The sequence below is a fragment of the Stegodyphus dumicola genome, chromosome 1 (genome assembly GCF_044657685.1).
Source record: "Stegodyphus dumicola isolate Sdum_Otavi_A_Nest chromosome 1, ASM4465768v1".
Classification (NCBI taxonomy): Eukaryota; Metazoa; Arthropoda; class Arachnida; order Araneae; family Eresidae; genus Stegodyphus; species Stegodyphus dumicola.
In genome coordinates this window covers 9,176,303-9,196,351 of record NC_140768.1, presented here as the reverse complement: position 1 = coordinate 9,196,351, position 20,049 = coordinate 9,176,303, and the positions used below count along the sequence as shown (strand labels likewise).

General features: G+C 30.2%; 1 protein-coding gene across 2 annotated transcripts in view; it reads right to left on the bottom strand.

The window, feature by feature from the left end:
- Positions 1–19,831, bottom strand: part of Rad9 (cell cycle checkpoint control protein Rad9) — a 38,269-nt gene extending 18,438 nt beyond the window's left edge. Inside the window, exons 1-7 of one of the 2 annotated variants that reach the window (XM_085812573.1) lie at positions 19,672–19,831; positions 9,613–9,683; positions 9,377–9,493; positions 7,860–7,974; positions 2,780–2,879; positions 2,512–2,618; positions 108–214 (exon numbers count right to left, since the gene is read on the bottom strand). In XM_085812573.1, the coding sequence (XP_085668699.1) occupies positions 108–214; positions 2,512–2,618; positions 2,780–2,879; positions 7,860–7,974; positions 9,377–9,493; positions 9,613–9,683; positions 19,672–19,816 (762 nt within the window). In that variant the 5' untranslated portion in view covers positions 19,817–19,831. Of the gene's footprint in view, positions 1–107; positions 215–2,511; positions 2,619–2,779; positions 2,880–7,859; positions 7,975–9,376; positions 9,494–9,612; positions 9,684–19,295 lie in introns of both variants that reach the window. The other variant, XM_035371508.2, reaches the window with a different exon arrangement.
- Positions 19,832–20,049: the final 218 nt, after the last annotated feature.

Genomic DNA, 20,049 nt, shown 5'->3' with positions numbered 1-20,049 from the left:
TGTAAAGGACAGCAGCAATATTAAACTTACAAATCAATAATACCATTACACAGTCAGCGGAGGGGGACTGAAACAAAACGGGAAACATATGAAATAGAATTTCTTACTTTCAACTCTTTTAGACAAAACGTGATTTTCATTTCCTTCTCCACTTCAAAGGATTCAAATTCTTCAGATTCTAAAGTGAGCTCAGTATGTACAACTTTATTAGGATCTAGAAAGTGAATAAAGAGTTTTTCTCTAAATCAAATGATAAGATATATTCAGTGTATTTTTATAAAGTTTGAATAGTAATGTCTTCTCTGGGCTACATTGTAATATCAGTTTTATTCATTAGATATTATTGCTTTATACATTTTGAGGGCTTAAACTAAAATGGAAATAAGGTGTACAGTCTTTTCTTGCTTTCATCAAACTATTCACATATTAGCTTTTAATTTATGCCATTTTTATTTTTTTAAATACTGCATAATTGGACATTTTGATCTAATTGCATTATCAGCAGTTTTCTGCCATTTTCCTTTCACATACTTTGTATCCCAAATCTCCCCTTTCAGACCTATGACCCCCTCACGGTATTCCTGCAATATTATTTTACAAAGACTGAGTATTGCATTATTTATTTCAAATAACTTCAGTAATGACACATATATTTTAAGCCAAAACATAATGCTATCAATGTGCCATTATTACTTTGAAAATTGCTTTTCAAAAACAGAAATAAAAATTTAAAAAAAAAGGGAGGGAGTGAATTGATAAATTTATTGACTCTTGATTAGATCCAGGCTCACACTAAAATCTTATGCATGCTTGAAATAGTGTTGCACATCAGTAAAACATTACATCTATAACTATTTTAGAGTGAATTAATATATAACTTCACATATACTAAGGTAAAACAAAAATTAAGACTTGATCTCAAAAAGCTCAGTGTATATTGGTGCTCTCATCAACAAGTACAGGGGGAAAAAAAAAAAAAGACTAGTTTTCAATTTTAGTTATTTTTGATTAAAAAAGTCATCAGATATGTCCTTGTTTTCCCAAGAAATTGTATTGTTTGAGAACAGAATGCTATTATTTTATGCTGCGGCTCTTTAATGCTTTCTACAAAGCATTCATGGAACCATCCCCACCATGGCAAATTTCCAGATCAAGTCTTCTCTTGCTAGAAAATTTGCTCCTTTAATTATGCTGTAAAATATTTCAAATTTTTGGCAGCGCATATGTTGTCTGAATAACATATACTGGAAACGAGTTTCAAATGTAATGCTTGTGAACAATCCAATGTATGATTTTTGGACGTCATTTACAAATTTGCATAAGCAAGGCCAATGAAGACCACATCAATTACACAGAAACGTGGAGTTCTAGGCAACTGAGCTTTCATTTGTTTTGCTGGTTTTACTGTGTATTTTCAATATATTAGACAGCCACTCCTGCATATAGGATACTGTTATATTCTCTCTTTACAATAAACTCAGTAAACCTGGAATTTTTAGAAAGATGTACTGGTTGTTTTTTATCAACTTCATATTCAGTTTCTTCTAATTTTCTTTGAGTTCAAATAATCTGGTTTTCATCAGGAATATACTAGATTTGAGAGGAAATTGACTCAGTTTGAAATGCTCTAATTTCAGCTGTGAAGAAATTCATGTAAGCTTTGAGGATACAAAATTAATGTAATGTATAAAGGTAAAAAGGGTAATAGCTAGATAGGCTACTTGTAACTATGGAACTACAAGTGGTTGAAGTGATAAGTAATATCATTATTATTAGAAAAGTAAAACATTTACTGCAGCCTTGTCAAAACCTAATGCTGCTGTCCTGAATAAAATTTAAAAAGATAACTGTTCTATTGCCAGATGCTTGAAAAATGTGCTTGATGCTGATGATAACCATACAGAAACTTTTGAGAAAAAATTAAAAGAAGGGTCAGTCATAGAATAATTCAGCATTATACATTGCCTTACTTGCTTCACCTACAGTATACTGCTCATCAAAATTAAATCACTATTTAAGATTTCAGTCAATGCTCAGTGCTGTAAATATGCATGTTAAATTATCTATAACTCGATGAAAAATTACAAGATAGTTGGTTTTAGATATTTAGGCTTCCACAAGAGCTTGAATCAAGCCATTTTACTATATTATGAATGATTCACAAGATTAAACTTATGCAAGAAAATTGACGGTTTGTGTGGCATTCATTTTATCTTCAAAATGGGTTCATTTAAGATGCTGTCATAGCCATGGTCAAAGTACCCAAGAAGAGTAGGGCTGTGTACTGTTTACTGACAAGTTCAGATACAGCCTGACTGCAATTCTCGATGTGTTTTAACCTGAAGGGAGAGATGCAGCCTCCCTTGTTCATAAAAGCTCATCAAAGCGGTTTAATAGTTTTGGAGTGGAATCATAAAAAAAATAGCCATGCTGAGCTGCATGCATTGACAGAGAATCTGCAACTGGTCACTTAAGATCATACATAAATAATTTTATAAAACAATATAATACCTGGTTCATCATCAACATAATTTCGAAGATACACTTTATTTGAAGACACCGTTAAAGTCAATTCTTCCACAGAATTACTGAAATTTTGTATCCCATCATGAAGCAATCTAAAAATATTAAGGAATGTGAGATTATTAAAATAATGAATATGAAAAACATGAATGCAATTAGAAAACATTTAAAGTTTTCAACAACTTTTTTTAAAATTTTTTTTTTATTTCTATTTTTTATAAATGAATGACTTGGAAAATAGTTAACAAAAGATTACCTAGATGAAGCTGTCAACTTGCAAAGGAAGCCAGTTTTAGGAAAGGATCCTTGGACTGTTTCATTTTCAATAAAATGTAATTGATACACCTTCACCATACCTAAAGAAAATTATATGAAATTTAATTTAAATAGTACATAACCATTTTTATCATCATAAGTTTAGTGCAAAATTTTTACAACATAAAATTATTTGCATTTCTGAAGAGTTTTTTTTTTCTTTTAAATAAATTTTATTGCATTTGGGTTTATAAGAATATTGTTCACACCGTGTTGTACTAGTTATAGTTCCTAAAACTTTTAACTGTGAAGGTCAATGTTTCAAGTCTATTTTTAGATTTGTTAAAGTGTTATCACATAATTCTCGATTCAGACAACCAATCATTTAAACAAATCTATTTTATTTATCATTCAAAGAAAAACACATGATTATTTTCCTTCCTTCTGAAAAAGTGACTGTTCGCCTTTCAACCAATCAGTTTTTAGCACTGAAACTTTATATCGCCATGGTTATTATAAAGAACATGAGTTTCTTTGCATAAAAACATAGAGTATTCAGTTATGGTTAGCTATTTTACCTCATGTGGCAAAGTAGCATCACAGAGTTACTTGTGGCAATTTTTTAATGTGTAGTAACATATTTAAAGTTAATATATTAATTAACATTCATTAGGCATTTAAAAAATACTAAAGGTGATATGAATCATAAACTTTCTCAAATCTAAATCCAGAACTTAAATAGTTCTCAGATCTTTCAAATCTACTAAATACTCTTAATAAAAGCAAAATTTGAAATTTACACTTAATTAAAAAAACAATTCTGCAGTTTTTTAAATACATATATTTTATTAAGGTATGTTTAGATTAGGTAATTTGAACATGGCAAAGACATAAGGACTATCTGCTTAAGAGGAGGGATGCCTTTATGGAGATCTTTCTAAGGAAAACTGACTCATATTCATATTACATGTGGGAAAAACCATGCAGCCAACCTGTTCACCTGGGATCAAACTCAAGCCATGTTAACTTAATAGTATTCCGTGGTTTTAATCAGTCGGCCACTGGTGAAGCACCTATGTTTATTAAGATACAAATAAAATTAAATAAATGAAGTGCATGATTAAAACTTTTGAGCCATTGTTCATTTTCCCAATACAGTGAGGCATTCTTAAGAAAAAATCTGATGTGTACACCACATGACTTCCTTGTATGGAATATTAAATTATATGCATTTTTTCTTGCATTTCATTTAAACTTATTGGATTGAATGAAATCTACTTCATTAATAGTGCATAAACCACAATAGAATAAACACACTCTTTAAAATTCATTATATTTGTTTACTATAGTGACACTCTGGCGCTAGGTTCACTTTCATTCATTTTATAATTCATAATGCACAACATTTATATCATATGAAGAATTATCTAATCGTTGCCATATGTTCTGTTCAAATACTATAATAAATCTAAAATGATGTATAAAAGAAATTAAACAAACAATAAAAAGAAACAGTTTTTCACAGACGATTCAGTATTTGTCATTCAATTAATTCAGTTCTCACTTCGCGACAAAGCAAAAATACATAAAAACTCAAAATGTCTATATTAAAAATTATGAAGTAAATTTTAAACACTTATTTCCTTGAATAAATTCCAGAATGGATTAAGCATGATTTAATTTGCAATAATAAATAAAGGCGTTATCTTTGTTGTTGCGAAACTTAGTTTCTCTAGATTGGCAACAAATCCACTATTCTGCTGTTTCAAATGTAAACAAACATGGTCGCCATGATAATAAAAAATTAGGCTTAGCTGTATTTAAAAAACTTTTCTATTGTTGATAATTCCACAATTATTGCATGCAGATTAACTAAAGGCATAAAAATCTTTACCAGAACAACATAATTCAACCATTTTTAAAGCAAAAAATGCACAATTTACAAACATATAAGAGTAAAGAAACAGCTCACCGAGTAACAAATTCTCTCTCTCTATATATATATACATATACTTATATACTTTTGGTGCGACTGATTGCAATTAAAATGCGAGGTGCACATCTACATGTTATAGAAGTTCTACATACAAAATTCCAACATTCTGAGGCTACTCGTTTTTGAGTTATGCGAGATTGAGAGATGCCACAAAACAATCTTTTCAGAATTCATTTTAAATGAGTTTTGTAAATTTTTTTGGGGAAAAGAGCCCTTTATACTGTCCTTAAGGACAGATGTCATGCAAAAACATTTTTAAATTGCATTTGATAGCGGTCAAAATGGATATTTTTGTTGAAATATGAGCCCAAAAATCTTTTGCAATTACAATATCTTTTTTTTACTTCGTACATTGAAGTAAAAAAGAACAAGAATTCAAATTTGAATGAACAAATTGGAATTCATCAGCCATAGCTGAATTCTATTGGCAGAAAAATAGAGCCATGATGGCTGCAAAATTCTTAAACACTCAATTTCTGTAAACTTGATTCAATCACTGAACATTCTGTATAACTCATGGTTCCCTTTTCTTGTTTGTTAAACGATTTCTACCGGTCAAGTAAAGTATTATCCTTGTAATAATATGGTGGTTTATGAATAGCTAGTATGTAATTATTTCTAACATTCCATTAAAGTGAAAAATAATTACATTTTAATTATTTTATTATTGTAATTACAGTCCAATCAATTCCATTACTCTTCTCAATAACAAATCGACTGAAGAAAGTCAGGTGGCCACTGATTAAAACATTCCTTTCTCTTGCTATCTGGTACCAGGCTTGCATGAAGGTATGTGGCTGCACCTATTGTAAGGTAAAAGCCTCCATAAGGCATAATATAAGCCTCCATTTTGATCAGCTTACTCCTGGTTTATCATGATAATATTATGTCAAAATACGCACCTTAATCCATTATACACAAATGTTGGGAATAAAATAGCTAGGTTAATTTTCTCTTTCTTCCTTGATCAATAACAATCAATCGATAAAGAACCTTGATTTTGCTTTGTGCTTATTTGTTAATATATACTAGATGATCCGCAGCAGCGCTTGATTCTCATTGGAGAACTGGAACACAACATTTTCGGACATGTGTTTCGGATTCTCATACACAAAGCAGAAACATGCCATATCTCGGTGATGAAATGACTTCAGTTCTTTTTTATATGCATCTAGAGAAAATCAAATACTTCCAGACACCAAAAATCACTTTTTGGTGGGCAAATAATGAAGTATTAAGCCAAGCTATATAAAAATCGTGGGGAATTTTAAGAATAAGAGAAAGTTGAGAGAAATATGTTAATCGAGTTGGTGGGAATACGGTCAGAAAATGGGAGCGTTGGCAACTCTGCAGTAGTTATGCAAACCATATGAGATTTGAATAAAAATAGTCTCCCAGAAGGAATAACAAATCTTTTAAGACATTATATAGTGGCTATTTAGAAGCAAGGAGGCTAAATAGAAGTACAGTAAAGAAAACTGCCCAAAATAAAATAAATGCGAGAGGAAAAAATAGACTGCATTTTTTAAAAAGACATTGGTCTTTGTCTTTTGCACTATGCTGATGGCGATTAAATGTTCTAAGAGCAAAATGGCAATCATAGTAATTTACTGAAATAGAATTATCTCTCATTTGATATGTTACTTTTATTATCAACGCAGAGATTGACAGTTTGAAATTGATACACATACATTGCAATTTAAGAAATAAAATGTTATTTGATAAAGAAACATGCTGTTTCAAAATTCAATTATATTTCCAAAATAAAATTACTATTTGTTGCAAGCAAATTATATTTAAGGGGCCAGAGATTACTTATAGATTCGATACTTTTAAATTATAGCACAATTAAAATTCAGTTTTTCTAAATCACAAAACAACCATTTTCCTTCTAAATCATCGAATGACAGTAACATGAACTAAGAAAGTGGGCTTAAGAAAGCTGACTACTAAACACTATAAAAATATACGAGTTCAAAAGTACGCGAGATATTTTAGCTTAACTAATTCACAAAGTTTATTCTTTTCCAATTATTTTATACAAATTTCTGAAGAAAAGCAAACTCAAGCTTAAGAGCCACATAGTTTCATTGTCTGCAGGAGCAACTGTAATATCTATCAACATGGAGAAAAGCATTGTCAAATTGAGAAATGAAAAGCATTAAAATTGGAGTTCTCTAAGATTACTAAATATGACAACAGAATTTTAGAAACTGGTAACTTGTAAGAGCAAATTGAACATTTTCAATGTATGGCATATAAAAAGTGTTAAAAAAAAAAAAAAAAAAAAAACAAATGCTGAACTATCTTCAGCCCATTTTAAAACACAGAGGCGACAGCCAAATGATAGTTAACAGAGTAATTATACATTAGAAATTATACACTAAAATATGATTATTGTTTTAAGAGAAGATATAGGAATTTAGAAAATATTTTTTTAACAAATTATCATTAAAAGTATAAATACACATGTCAATCATTTTATGATTAGTAAAAAGGGATTCTACTTTTAGAATATCTGATGAAGCTGAACACTTCAGTAATCCTAACTTTATGCCTTCTCTCCCTGAAAATGAAATTAAGAGAATCATAGGCTTGAGCAATTATGGTGTTGGGAAATTGTCAGGCAAACAAGCTAATCTGCTTAAAAAAAAATTACTGTAACAATATTTACATTTTACAAAATGTCTGGTCGTATTTTCTGAATAAAAAATGCTCATAAATGCAGGAAATACAATGAAATCTGATGAACAGAAAATATCTAATATCACAGAGGTTTTAATTCCTTCAATATAAAAAGGCCTGTATGCAAATTGTCAAACTTAAGTAGCATAAAGATAAACTGTGTTTTATCTTTGATATAAAAAAAGGTCTCTATCAGTAATGAACACTGACAAAGAAAAACAATATTTTCCCTCAATATTACAAGTATTTTTCTGTGTTAAAGATATTGCTAGTATAATTTCAGTTATCTGTTATTCATCAAAGAACAGAATGACATTCATTAAAATATTTTCAAAACACACAATTGTGTGCAAGTAAAATGAGTAAACGTATAAGAAAGAATCAGAAATAGTTAGCTTACCATGCTTACAGAAAAACTTCAGCAACAAAAAATCTGTCATACTATTCAAATCAAATAAACATTTTTCCACATTTTTTTCCAGGTTTGGTAATGAACGGAAAGCCATCAAACATGCCTGTATGTAAAAAATATAGTTTATGTTAAAAATCATCAAAATTTATGGTACTTTTCACTTAATGCCACCATCTTAAATGATCAATTCCCCCTCCCCTCAACAGAAGGGACAAAATAATGACACAGTCTCAGATTTTGCATAACAATAAATAGTTGACTAAAGATGACATATTAAAAAATAGAGTAAGCAAAATAAAGCTTTAAAAGCAATTAGAAACAAATCAATTTATTTATGTCTGTTATTAAAATATATGTAGAATATATGGACAGCTACAAAAAATGAAGATATGTGAATTTATCACAAAGAGTGAACAAAAACTTTTATGTGTTTTTAACTTTTTTAGTGTTTAACATTCAGTGGGATTAAAGAACAATTTAAAATTTAAGAGACTAGAAGATTTTTATAATCAGCGAAATTTCAATCAAAAGGACCTAGATATTTTACTGCTACATAAATTCTACTAGAAACAGTCCTGATGCTGACAACTGTTCCTCTTTATTCCATCAAGCAATTCTTTTATTTTTCTGATGATGGATGAATGAACGTGAGACTTTTAAACTACAATGAACTCTCTAATATAACCATCCACAGTCCTACATGATTCTGAATGTCTATAGAGATGGTCCTGTTATAGAGATCGCATTATGTTTGTTTATGTTCTCAGAAATATTGGCCATTTTCAAAAGTGGTCCTCTTATGGTAGTCTCCTCCAAAGGGTTCATAAAGACTTTTCAAAAGAGCTTTCCTTTCAAAGGGTTTCCTTTCCTAGTCCAATCTATTAGACACATGATTTATCACTGCATTTCTAAAAAATTATTTCAGTATTTTTCTGTTGATGAGACAGCAGCAAAAATGTGCACAAGAGCACCAACGACAGAAACCTTATCTATGAACCACACCAAACAATGCTACTCATATTTTTTCAATCCAGGCAAGTCATAAAATCATTGAGATCAAAATCTCATAGGGATTTTGATCTCAATGATTTTTTTTTAAGAAGGAACCAAGATGGATTTTATAATTTGACAATTGCCAAATGACGAAAAGTCTGCAATTCAGTTATTTCAGGAAAAAGGAAATATCCATAATGAAAGTGTTAAAAAAATTACAAGATAAAGTTACATTTTACTACTAATGCATGACTGTTAAAATGGCACTGCAGCCACTGATGCCAATTTGGCAGAAATCTGCCAAATTCACTTTCTCACCAAAAGCATAACAAAAAACAAATATCCACAATTCACCTTGAACTAAAACTATTGTCTACCTGAGATTTCGAAGAAAATATCGCATTCCCCCAAAGGAATCCTTTTTACTCTGCTTAAAGGACAAACAATGCATTTAAACTAGTAATAATACATCTGCAGAAAACATATTACTAATTCAATAAAGGAAAATTTACCTTTATTAAAACTTTTCGTTTTTCCATTAAATCATCTCTGTATGTTATGAAAAATTCAGGTTTAAAAGTGAAACATGCATATGCAGATTTGGATGCATTCACCGTGTGGAAAACAAGCTAAGGTGACAAAAATAAATTTGTAATAGTTTGCAGAAATAATTTCAAAGATGCAAAATGAAAACTATTACATAAATTTCAAATGGTACTATTTAAAAAATATATATAAATATACTTACTCCTGATGGTAAAGCTTCAATGTATAAGTCATCTGCAATCCTGGATAAAGCATGGAAAGCCTTTCCAAAAACTATCACCAAATTTAATAAAAAATATTAAAATATAGGTGCTTACTACATTGGATAATTATTATCTATTTGAACTCAGTATATAAATAAATATAATGCATACATAAAATAAGATTTATCTCATTAAATTTAACTACAGTATATAACATGATATTTAGCACCGGAACAATTTTGAGATCTTTCCTGTTGTACCGCAAGACATACGAGCCCCCCCCCAAAAAAAAACACCCTATTTTTTTTAATAGACATATGCACCAAGGTTGCCTACTGTCTACCATTAACCCTTTGACGCGCGGTGGTCGCGCCCTGAAACCACGAATTTTCGAATTTTTTTCTCCTCTTCGTTCCGAAATTTTTGAGTGAAAATCAATTGATTACTGATCTTTTACCTCTAAATAACACAAAATGACTGCAGAATCTTACATGCTTTAGGTCTTAGTACTTCAAATCGGATGCCTTTTAAAATTCGTTTTCAATGAGACAAAATAGCTTCCTTTTATTAATATAAACAACTTTAAATTTCAAAAGTTATTCATCGCACATCATGATTTCTATCATAAACAATAAAAAATAGCAATAATCAAACTACATATATAAAAAAAAGCCTCTATATATATGGCATTTGCTTTGTGGTCTCAGGGCGCGACCACTGCACCACTAGAGCATTGTGTCACAATACTAACAATGCTCTAAAGGCTCGGTGGTCGCGCCTTGAAACCACTGCTCTGCTCTTCACAATGGCGTTTGCTTGCTTCCCAAATAGGAATGTTTATTTTTACCCGGATACAGATAAGGGGGTATGAAACCACAGAGTTATTTTATTACTAAACAATACATGCACCTGCCCAGTAAAAAGATCTTTCATTTCCAGAGACTTTTCTCTCACCTCAACACACTTGTTCCCCAAACTAGTATTGTGATTTTATAAATCATTTCCTGTGGTTTATATTTAATGTAAATATACTTTGCTATAATTAAAAATAGAAATTGCGTAAAGTTTTATTTAAATTAAAAATATTTCCTGAATATTTTGGGACGAAATACGAATAAAACAAGTATGAATGGGAAACGAATGATCCGTCCCAAAGCCAGAAAGACCAACCCCCCCTCATTAACATAAAAAATACCACAAATTTCATGTGCCAAATGAAAAGAAATTAAATAACACTGGACATATACCAGTGAATTTTAGATACAGGCAGTGTACATTTTGTAGCACAAGGAAGAAACCTCATACAAGAAGATACATGTGAGAAACGTACAAGGTGGGTCTATGCATATACCAAAAAGACAAAACATGCTTTGAACAGTGTCACAAAAAATATTTGCTCTTTGAAGTTAAAAAAAAAAAAAAAAAAAAAAAAAAAAAAAAAAAAAAAAATTAAATCTTTATTTTACTGAGTTTTTTAATCCATTTAGTCAAACGTCCTTATAATGTAGGTACTTATATTTTCACTGCTATAGAAAAATTACACAAACGTTTATTTTTTAATTTTTTCTGATGATTTACTTTGTAAAATAATGTAAAAAAATTAAATATTATGCAATTCCTACATACATTTTTTTAAAATTCGTAAATTTATTGGAAACGCGCATAATAAATAATGTAAAAAAATGTCAAAAATATGTTATGCAATTCCTACATACGTTTTTAAAAAAAAATTCATAAATTTCGTCATTTATTGGAAACGTGCACGGAGAAAGGTAGGTTTTTTTTCCCTACTACCTCAGTAAGTTTCAAAGTCCTAGACGTGCGGTGGTTTCACTGTGCGACCACCACCCACAGAACAATGTCAAGAGTAGATTTTTTTAATTCATATATTATTTGTCTCTAGGATCATAATATTCAATTTCTAGAGTTTTTAGTTAAAAAAATTATAAAAATAATATCACGCGCGTCAAAGGGTTAAATTAAATGTATTGCTTTTATTTTTTATAATAATATCCTTGTTTTAAAAGTAATTATTGCCCATAAAAGTTTCATGATTTGTAATTCTATCTTGATAAAACTAGTGCACTACAAGAAAGGCTTGAAAAAAAAAAAAAAAATCGATGTGAAGAAAAGATCCCTTTAAATCCATTCTGTTTTTATATAGTTATCTTTTAGTTATTCTGGTTTATAAAAAATAATGATTCTCTTTATATGTGATTTAATTTTAATATTAAGTTTTAAACAAATGCTGCTTTTTTAAAAACCATCATTTGAATTTAATTCTGAAAAATATAGTAATTTAATAAAATAGTTCTAAACCTGACACAAAAAAATAAAACTGAACAACTGTGTATTATATACCTAATATATGACTTTACATCTATCTCATTAATTAAAATAATATTGCAAATAATCACATAAATTATCAGCTATATAAATTAAAAATTAAAAGTACAGGAAAAGTTTGACTATCCAGATAGTACAAGAAATTCCAAATTTCGAATAACTGAGTGTATAAAAAAATGCAATTCAAGGTAGAAAACCCAAATAAATGGAAAAAAAATCGTGTGAAATTATAAAAAGAGTTCTTTTATATGGTATCAACTTGAATACCAATGCCTATATTTAAATTAGATTTCAAAAGAAAAAGGGGCATTTCATATATAACAACATATTTGTAAAACAATGTATTCAACAACAAAATTTGCCGAACATAAAAATTGACGGAGATCTCGCCAAACTTCTTGTAGTGAGGCACAGTGCTCTAAAGCAAGAAATAGAACAAAAAGAGAGTTCTCTTTATTTAGTTAGATAATGAACATACATAAATTACAGAAACAGCATATGAAACACTTAAATTGGTTTCTCATAAACTTTCCTATTACACAGCCAGTCTTTATCCATTTACTTTTTTCTTTTTGATGCCAATTTAAAATAATCAGAAATCACTGAACCACCAGAAAACATTAGGGCTTGATTTCTAAAATCGGAAGTGCCAAAGTTTCACATAAGGCCATCAAAAAAGAAAACAAAAACAAAAACAAAAAAAAAAACATATATATATATATATATAAAATAAAAAATATAAATAAAAAAATCTGAAGGATTTCAGGTTTTAAATTATGTCCAAAGGGGCGTTTTTTAACATTTTGTGTGTTACCTTTATTTATTAAATACAGTCAAAAGTCATTAATTCGGACAACCATAATCCGGACCTCAAAGCTACAAACTTTCTGCGCATGCATTGCGTCGCAGACCTTTACAGCTGCGAATATGCGTGTGCACATGCGCAAAATACGTTTACGAATGCACGTTTAATGTATAACGGACGGTATAAGCTAAGCTAAAATTATCTAATTCAGTTAATGTTGCAGATTGCGTTGTTCCTTAATCTTCGAATTGGATCTGGCTATTATTTTTTGCAGACTGTTAGAGCAATTTTATAAAAGTAAGCTTGAACTTTCGATTATGTCAAATAGAATTTCTGATATATATTTACTAATATGTAAAGGATCTACAAAGCGAAAGTATGTTTCGAAGTCCATTAAACAAAAAGTGGAATTGCTGCAAAAAATGGATAAAGGCATATCCTTTGTTTATCTAACCATTCCGAAATCTGTTTATCAAATTCACGCTGCTCTGCGGCAGGGAAGGGGGGCGCCACGGCGTGCAATTCATTGGAAGTTGATCTGTCAGCACTATCCTTATCTTCAGGACAGATGTTTTTATTTTATTTGGCTTGTAATTCCTTACTAAATGTAGTATTTCATCTCGATGTACTCCGTCTTTGATATGATTTAAATCAAATTCCTCCTCATTATAATTCGCTTCTGATAGCGAAGAAAGTGACACAGAGGTTATTGAAAACGAAAAAATTTCAATTGACAAATTAGTCGGTATTCTCGACACAGCAATTACAGGACTTGAACAGCGGAATTTCGTAACTGAACAAGAAATTATGTCTGTTTATAAAATTAAACAGAAAGTATTATCACATAAAAAATGAAGCAACCTAAACAACTTACATCGAAAGAAATGTTTAATAAAGTAAACAAATAAATATTAAGCTTTTTTTTTGTAAATTTTGATACCCTTTAGATCATAATTGTTCTTTATTTCATAAATTATGGTTTCATATTTTTAATTTTACAATTTCTGCATGCCATCTTACCAGATTTAAACTGATGATCTATAATCCGGAAAAATCAATAATCCGGAATCGCCAAAGTCCCGACGAGACCAGATTAACGACTTTTGACTGTATCATGTTCTTCGTACTTAAACCATAAAATTCAGTTCCAGAGCAATATTGCAGAATAATTTTAAATTGAGCATATCTTTAGAATTTCTGCTACTTAGATCATGCACAGGAGATAAAAATGTTTTTTCTGTACAACATTGCCATTACTTGCTTTGAAATCTTTGAATTTGTTAATCAAAAATTGGTTAAAGGTTTACAAAATATGAAATCGATCATAAAAAAATTCCAAATTTCAAATTTGGGTTTCCAGATCCCCATATTAGTAGTAGGATTAAGTCATAGAAAAGTTGGTGGCTCTAGGTACCGTTGTTTTATCACAATGCGAGAAATAGACATAAATTTATGCAGACTTTTCAGTATTTAATTTCTTCAAATATAATGCAAGACTCTAACATTTGGTGGCAACAGTTTGAAAAATGAAATGGACATTTATAGCGATTCAACGCAAAATTGCAAAACGAAAACAATAGTCCTCCAGGGACAAACTCCCTTTGGACTAATAAAATTAACAATTAAAATAATAAATAATTAAAATTCAATAAAATGCAACAAGATAAAAAAATTTAATAAATTATCATATTTATGTTAAATAACAAAATACAGTTAAAAGTCTTTAATGCGGACTAGTCGGGACTAGTAGAGACTAGTAGAGATTCCGGATTATCGGTTTTTCCGGATTATAGATCATCAGTTTAAATCTGGTAGGATGGCATGCAGAAATTATAAAATTAAAAATATGAAACCATAATTTATGAAATAAAGAGCAATTATGATCTATAGGGTATAAAAATTTACTTAAAAAAAGAAGAGCTTAATATTTATTTGTTTACTTTATTAAACATTTCTTTTAACGTGTGCATGCGTAAAGCATACAATACGCATAGTCGAAATTAGAAAATTGCAACCAGAAAACTATTTGATGTGTATTCATGATATTTATAATGATGAGGAATTTGATTTAAATCATATCAAAGACGGCATACATCGAGATGAAATACTACATTTAGTAAGGAATTAAGCCGAATAAAATAAAAACATCTGCCCTGAAGATAAGGATATTGCAGACAGATCAACTTCCAGTTCACTGCGCGCCGCGACTTCCCCCCCACACCGGTTAGAGAAACAAAGGTTATGCCTTTATCCATTTTTTGCAGCAATTCCACTTTTTGTTTGATGGACATCGAGACATGCTTTCGCTTTGTAGATCCTTTGGCAGCTCCAGAATCGGAAATTCTTTTGACATAATCAAAAGTTCAAGCTTTTATAAAATTGCTCTAACAGTCTGCAAAAAATAATAAGCCGGATCCAATTTGAAGATTAAGGAACAACGCAATCTGCAACATTAACTGAAATAGATAATTAGATAATTTTAGCTTAGCTTATACCATCCGTTATACATTAAACAAGCATGCGTAAAGACATATGCACATGTGTAAAGGTATTAAGCGCACATGTAGACGCATGCGCAGAATGTTAGTAGTTTTGAGGTCCGGATTATGGACGTCCGAATTAAAGACTTTTGACTGTAAAACATCGGATCTAATTTTATTTGAGGTTGAATTTGGAATTAAATTTCATAAGAAACATCTTAGCTGGGCTCCAGTTGAATTTAAGCCCTGAATAAACAGTATAATACAGTATTTCAAAGGATGATAGAAGAAAAAGATCATTTATTTCTCAGTACACTAATGAAATAGGTAAAACAGTTAAAATGCCACTATAACAGAAAGAATGCTAGAATGCTCCTTCCCCCTTGTTACTTGTGGAGGAGTATCTTTTCCTCATTTCTTCTATTGTCCTCTTTATCTCAGTATCATATGCCAGAGGGGGCAGTGAGATGGGTTTGGTTTATGTGATTATGGAAAAGCATATTAGGGCTATTGTTCTAAGGGGAGAGATGCTTTAGTGCAGAATCTTCTAACGGAAACTGGTTCGTAACCACATTACATATTGGAAAAATCATGAAACTGCACATGCAGCTAGCCCATTCACCTGGTAGTGAACCCAGGTAGAACTACCAGTGTTCAGCAAAATATTCACTTAGCTGTTGGTGCAATCTCGGGAGAGGGGAAATATGGTAGTTTTTCACCATCTCTGTCTGCTCTTTAATTCCTTATCTATTTAATCTCTGAACTCTCACATCCCTAGCTTATATTTATATCTAAAATTATTAGTGAGCTATTTTTTATAATAATTTCAATTAATGATTATTAAAACTTCTTCCTCAGCTTTTTTTAAAGTAATTTTTAATCTCAGTTTAGGTATTTATTTACATATTATACACAATTTTAGATCATAAACAATAATAACAAAAGCATCTACTCATTATGATAATTAAATAAATGTAATAACATCATTATTTTTTTTAAATTAACCTTCATACATAAAATAATGCTTACTTTTAGTGAATAACAAGACATTATTTTTCATTCACATCTTTAACCTTTTTAATGTCAAACATGATTAGTACAGAATAACATTTCAGGAACGGCTATTTTATATACTTACTGAGGGGTAAGAATGAATTATTTAATTAGGGAATGCTGTGTACATGGTATTCTTTGAAATTTATTGTTGTTATGATAATTTATTAAAGCGAGGCATGCGTGGTTTGTAGATTCTTTCACTGCCTAGATTATGCAATTTGTAGATGTTTTTTTAAGTTTAAAAAGAATGCTGTGTACATCGTATTCTTTGAAATTTATTGTTGTTATTTTAATTTATTTACGCTAGGTGTTTACGCTAGGTAGTTTGTAAATTCCTTCGCTGCATAGATTGTGCAATTCTGTGGTGTTTTTTTCAAGTTAAAACATATTGCTCTGTACATGGATTCTTGTCAAATGTTTTTGGTTAGAAACTTGACATTTTTGCTATATAAATTTTTTGTTTTGAATTTTTAGCTTAAATTCTGTGTTCAAAATGTGGTTTTTGCATGTGCGAAAAACACCTTTTTGGAGACATTTTAGGCTTAAAATTCAAAATGTAGACAAAAATTTAGATAGTAAAATGGCACCATGGAGTTTCTCGCCAAAAATACTTGGCGAGAAATTTGCCGCCAAGCGAGGGCATATATAAGAGTAGTTCCTAAATTTCTAATGGAGAGCAAAGACCTGACAAAATTTATTATAAGAAAAATTGGAATTTGAAACTTGTTTTAGGCAGATAGGATGAACATAAAATCCTAGAAATAGTGCTTTTACTATTTCTTGCCGAAAATTCAAGGTTTTATTGAAATTAGAAATCCAAAACCATTTAAATGAGCTTTTTGAATTGGCCGTGAAATATAAAGTCAAAAGTTGAAAAATAAATACTGGCTAAATAGAGGTATTTTTACCTGTAGTTTTTCCCAAAAGAACAGAGAGTGGATTATAAACTTTTTGACATATAACTCTGCCAAAAAGCCAGCTTTGTTTCTTGGACTGTATTCACATGAATTTTTATAAAGAACTGTCAAACAGTTATTAACATTAATAATTATTTAGTGACTAAGAGGGATGCATGAGCACATCTATGTGCAATTAAAAAATTCAGTCTCTCGGAGAAACCCATTAAAATATTCACAGACCACACAGCCCTGACAAAGTTAAATGCAAAAATGTTAACACCTAGGGCATTAAAATTGCAAGAATATAATCTCATATTTAAACACAGGCTAGAGAAAAGAAAATATGATCACATTACGTAGAATTAGTACTGATGAAAATAGAAATAAAATGAATTGTAACCTCTTAACTCTGTGATCTTAGATTTGAATGAAAGATTAATTACAGAAATATAAACAGAGACAGAGCTTGGACAAATCTATGCATGCCTAAAAGATCTGGAACATTTTCTCTCAGTAAATGAAAACAGAATTAAGGTAGAGCCGGTTATTATCAGATCATTTATAATATTTTCTTTACAAGCAAAATTGTGGGTTTGCATCTGCAGAGAACCGTTTCAGGAAAGAACCTGTTGGCGCCCTTGCATTTTTACTCGCCAAGCTCGCGGCTAATCGTAAACGTTATTTTTTCTGAATTTTTGGAATGGTTGCAACCTTCAAACAAGCGAATAGGATGAATGCGCTGGGTTACCAGGTTTGAACTATTATCACCAAAATTAGTGATGTTTACATTTACCGGGTTCTCTGCGGAAGTGCTTCCAAAATTGTAAACAAAAATTCAGAATTAAGGCCAGTTATTCCAGCAGTTTTTACTTTGGCAATACAGCCCGAATTGCATGTTAATGGAATTTCAGCACATGTGTGTATGTGTGTAGAAACAACCCAAAGAGTAACCCAAAATTAAAAAAAGAATAATGATAATAATAATAATAATAATAATAAAAACCTTTCTGAATTTTTATTGGTGCATTAAGGGGTTAGGTAATTCTTTGCAAAAGCGGCCACTGTACCTAGTCAGCAAAATTAGAAAATGATATCTTGTAACCTTTAACATGAAATTTAAAATGTGGTTACAAAAACAGTTGGTCTATTGCTACAATTCGAGGAATTTTGGTGATCAGACTCACCAAAATTATTTTATGCAATGAAAGAGCATAGAATATGGCTAATGTTCTTAAACATACTGATTACTTGCACAATGTATAAATTTTGATCAACCATTCAAACTACTATTCAAACCTATTTTTCTTATATAAATATCCTAGTTTTTCTTTATATAAAAATAACATTTAGACTATTATTCACGTAATTAAAAAAACATTTTCTAAACTGAAATTTTAAATGCTTCACATTAAATACCCTTCACAATATCCAAAAAGTAATCACATAATTTTTTCCCCCCTCTCTCATATGACTTCTGAAAGAAATACTTTACTCAATAAACCTTAAAAATCTCGCTGCCGTTTATAAGTCACTAATTTTTTTCCTAAAAAGTCTAAAAGCAGCACACAGTCCTGACCAAATAACACATAATGAAAAGCCTCATAATCTATTCCTTCCTGACTTGAATTCAACCTTCCATTTAAAAGCTTCATATTCAAAGTGAGGAAAATCTTCCTGATATTTTTCTTGTACTACTTAGAACAGATGGCAAACTCTTAGATTAAAGGAATACAAAATTAAATTCAAGAAATTATACTATGTGACAGAAGATGATCCTCATTATTAGGATATTTCCAAAATAATAAAAATAGTACCATATTTTAATTTCTGTGAGTTCTATTCGTGTGTATTGGAACTTCAGAAGTTCTAAAATGATCTGGAACCACAAAACAGAAACAATATTATAAAAAAAAAAAAAAAAAAAAAAAAAAATGCCAAAGAGAGAAAAATAAAGTTTATAATACCCAAAACACAGCATTTACAGAATTTAAAACATATCCCAGAAGATGATACATAAAATTTAATAACTTAATACTTTAAATATTTCAGAATTTTGAAACGCAGAAACATACAGAATATTACACATAAGCACTCACTTTTGACATTTGTAGCATTAATAAGACATGACATTCTTTCGCACAGACTATGATAATCATTCAGCAAAAAACAAAAACTTAATCTTTACATTTTTAAATTGGCACGCATATTCTGAAGTTAGGTAACAATTTATAAGATAGTGGAAACTTTCAGCAATTTTTTTTGATAGATTTCAATTTATCACGGTAGTATTTCCCGCTTCTTATTCAAAGCAGACGACACTTATGGTTATAGAGCGATAGGTCATAGAGTCATAGAGCGATAAGTCTAGAGCGATAGCTGTTTTGCTACAGCAAATTTCTTACAAACATGCAATTAAACATAAAAAACTTTTTACACAGAGTTATTTTATCATTAAAAAAAAAAAGAAAATACCACGCGCGCGCGCACACACATACACAAGGTTGCGTTTTTTTCCACAGAACAGTTGAAAATCAAGGAGGTTAGAATGGAAGGAGGGAGGGTTCGCGGTTTCCTCCACTATCGGGGAATGAAACTCCGCCGAACAAGCGGCGTCCATGTTTGTGACTTCAAAACATTGCATTACGGCAGTGACATGTACGTGTTTCTAACCTGTTCCGTGCATTTATTTTCCAGTAAAAATATGTTAAATTTATAATGAAATCCCTCGCTATTGTTGAATTTTCGTTTTAAAGTAATAAAGATGATATCCATAATTTACTATGTACAGCAAATTATTAAGAAATAGTTCGAAATCTAAATGCATGCGCATAACACTAAAGCCTTTAAAAA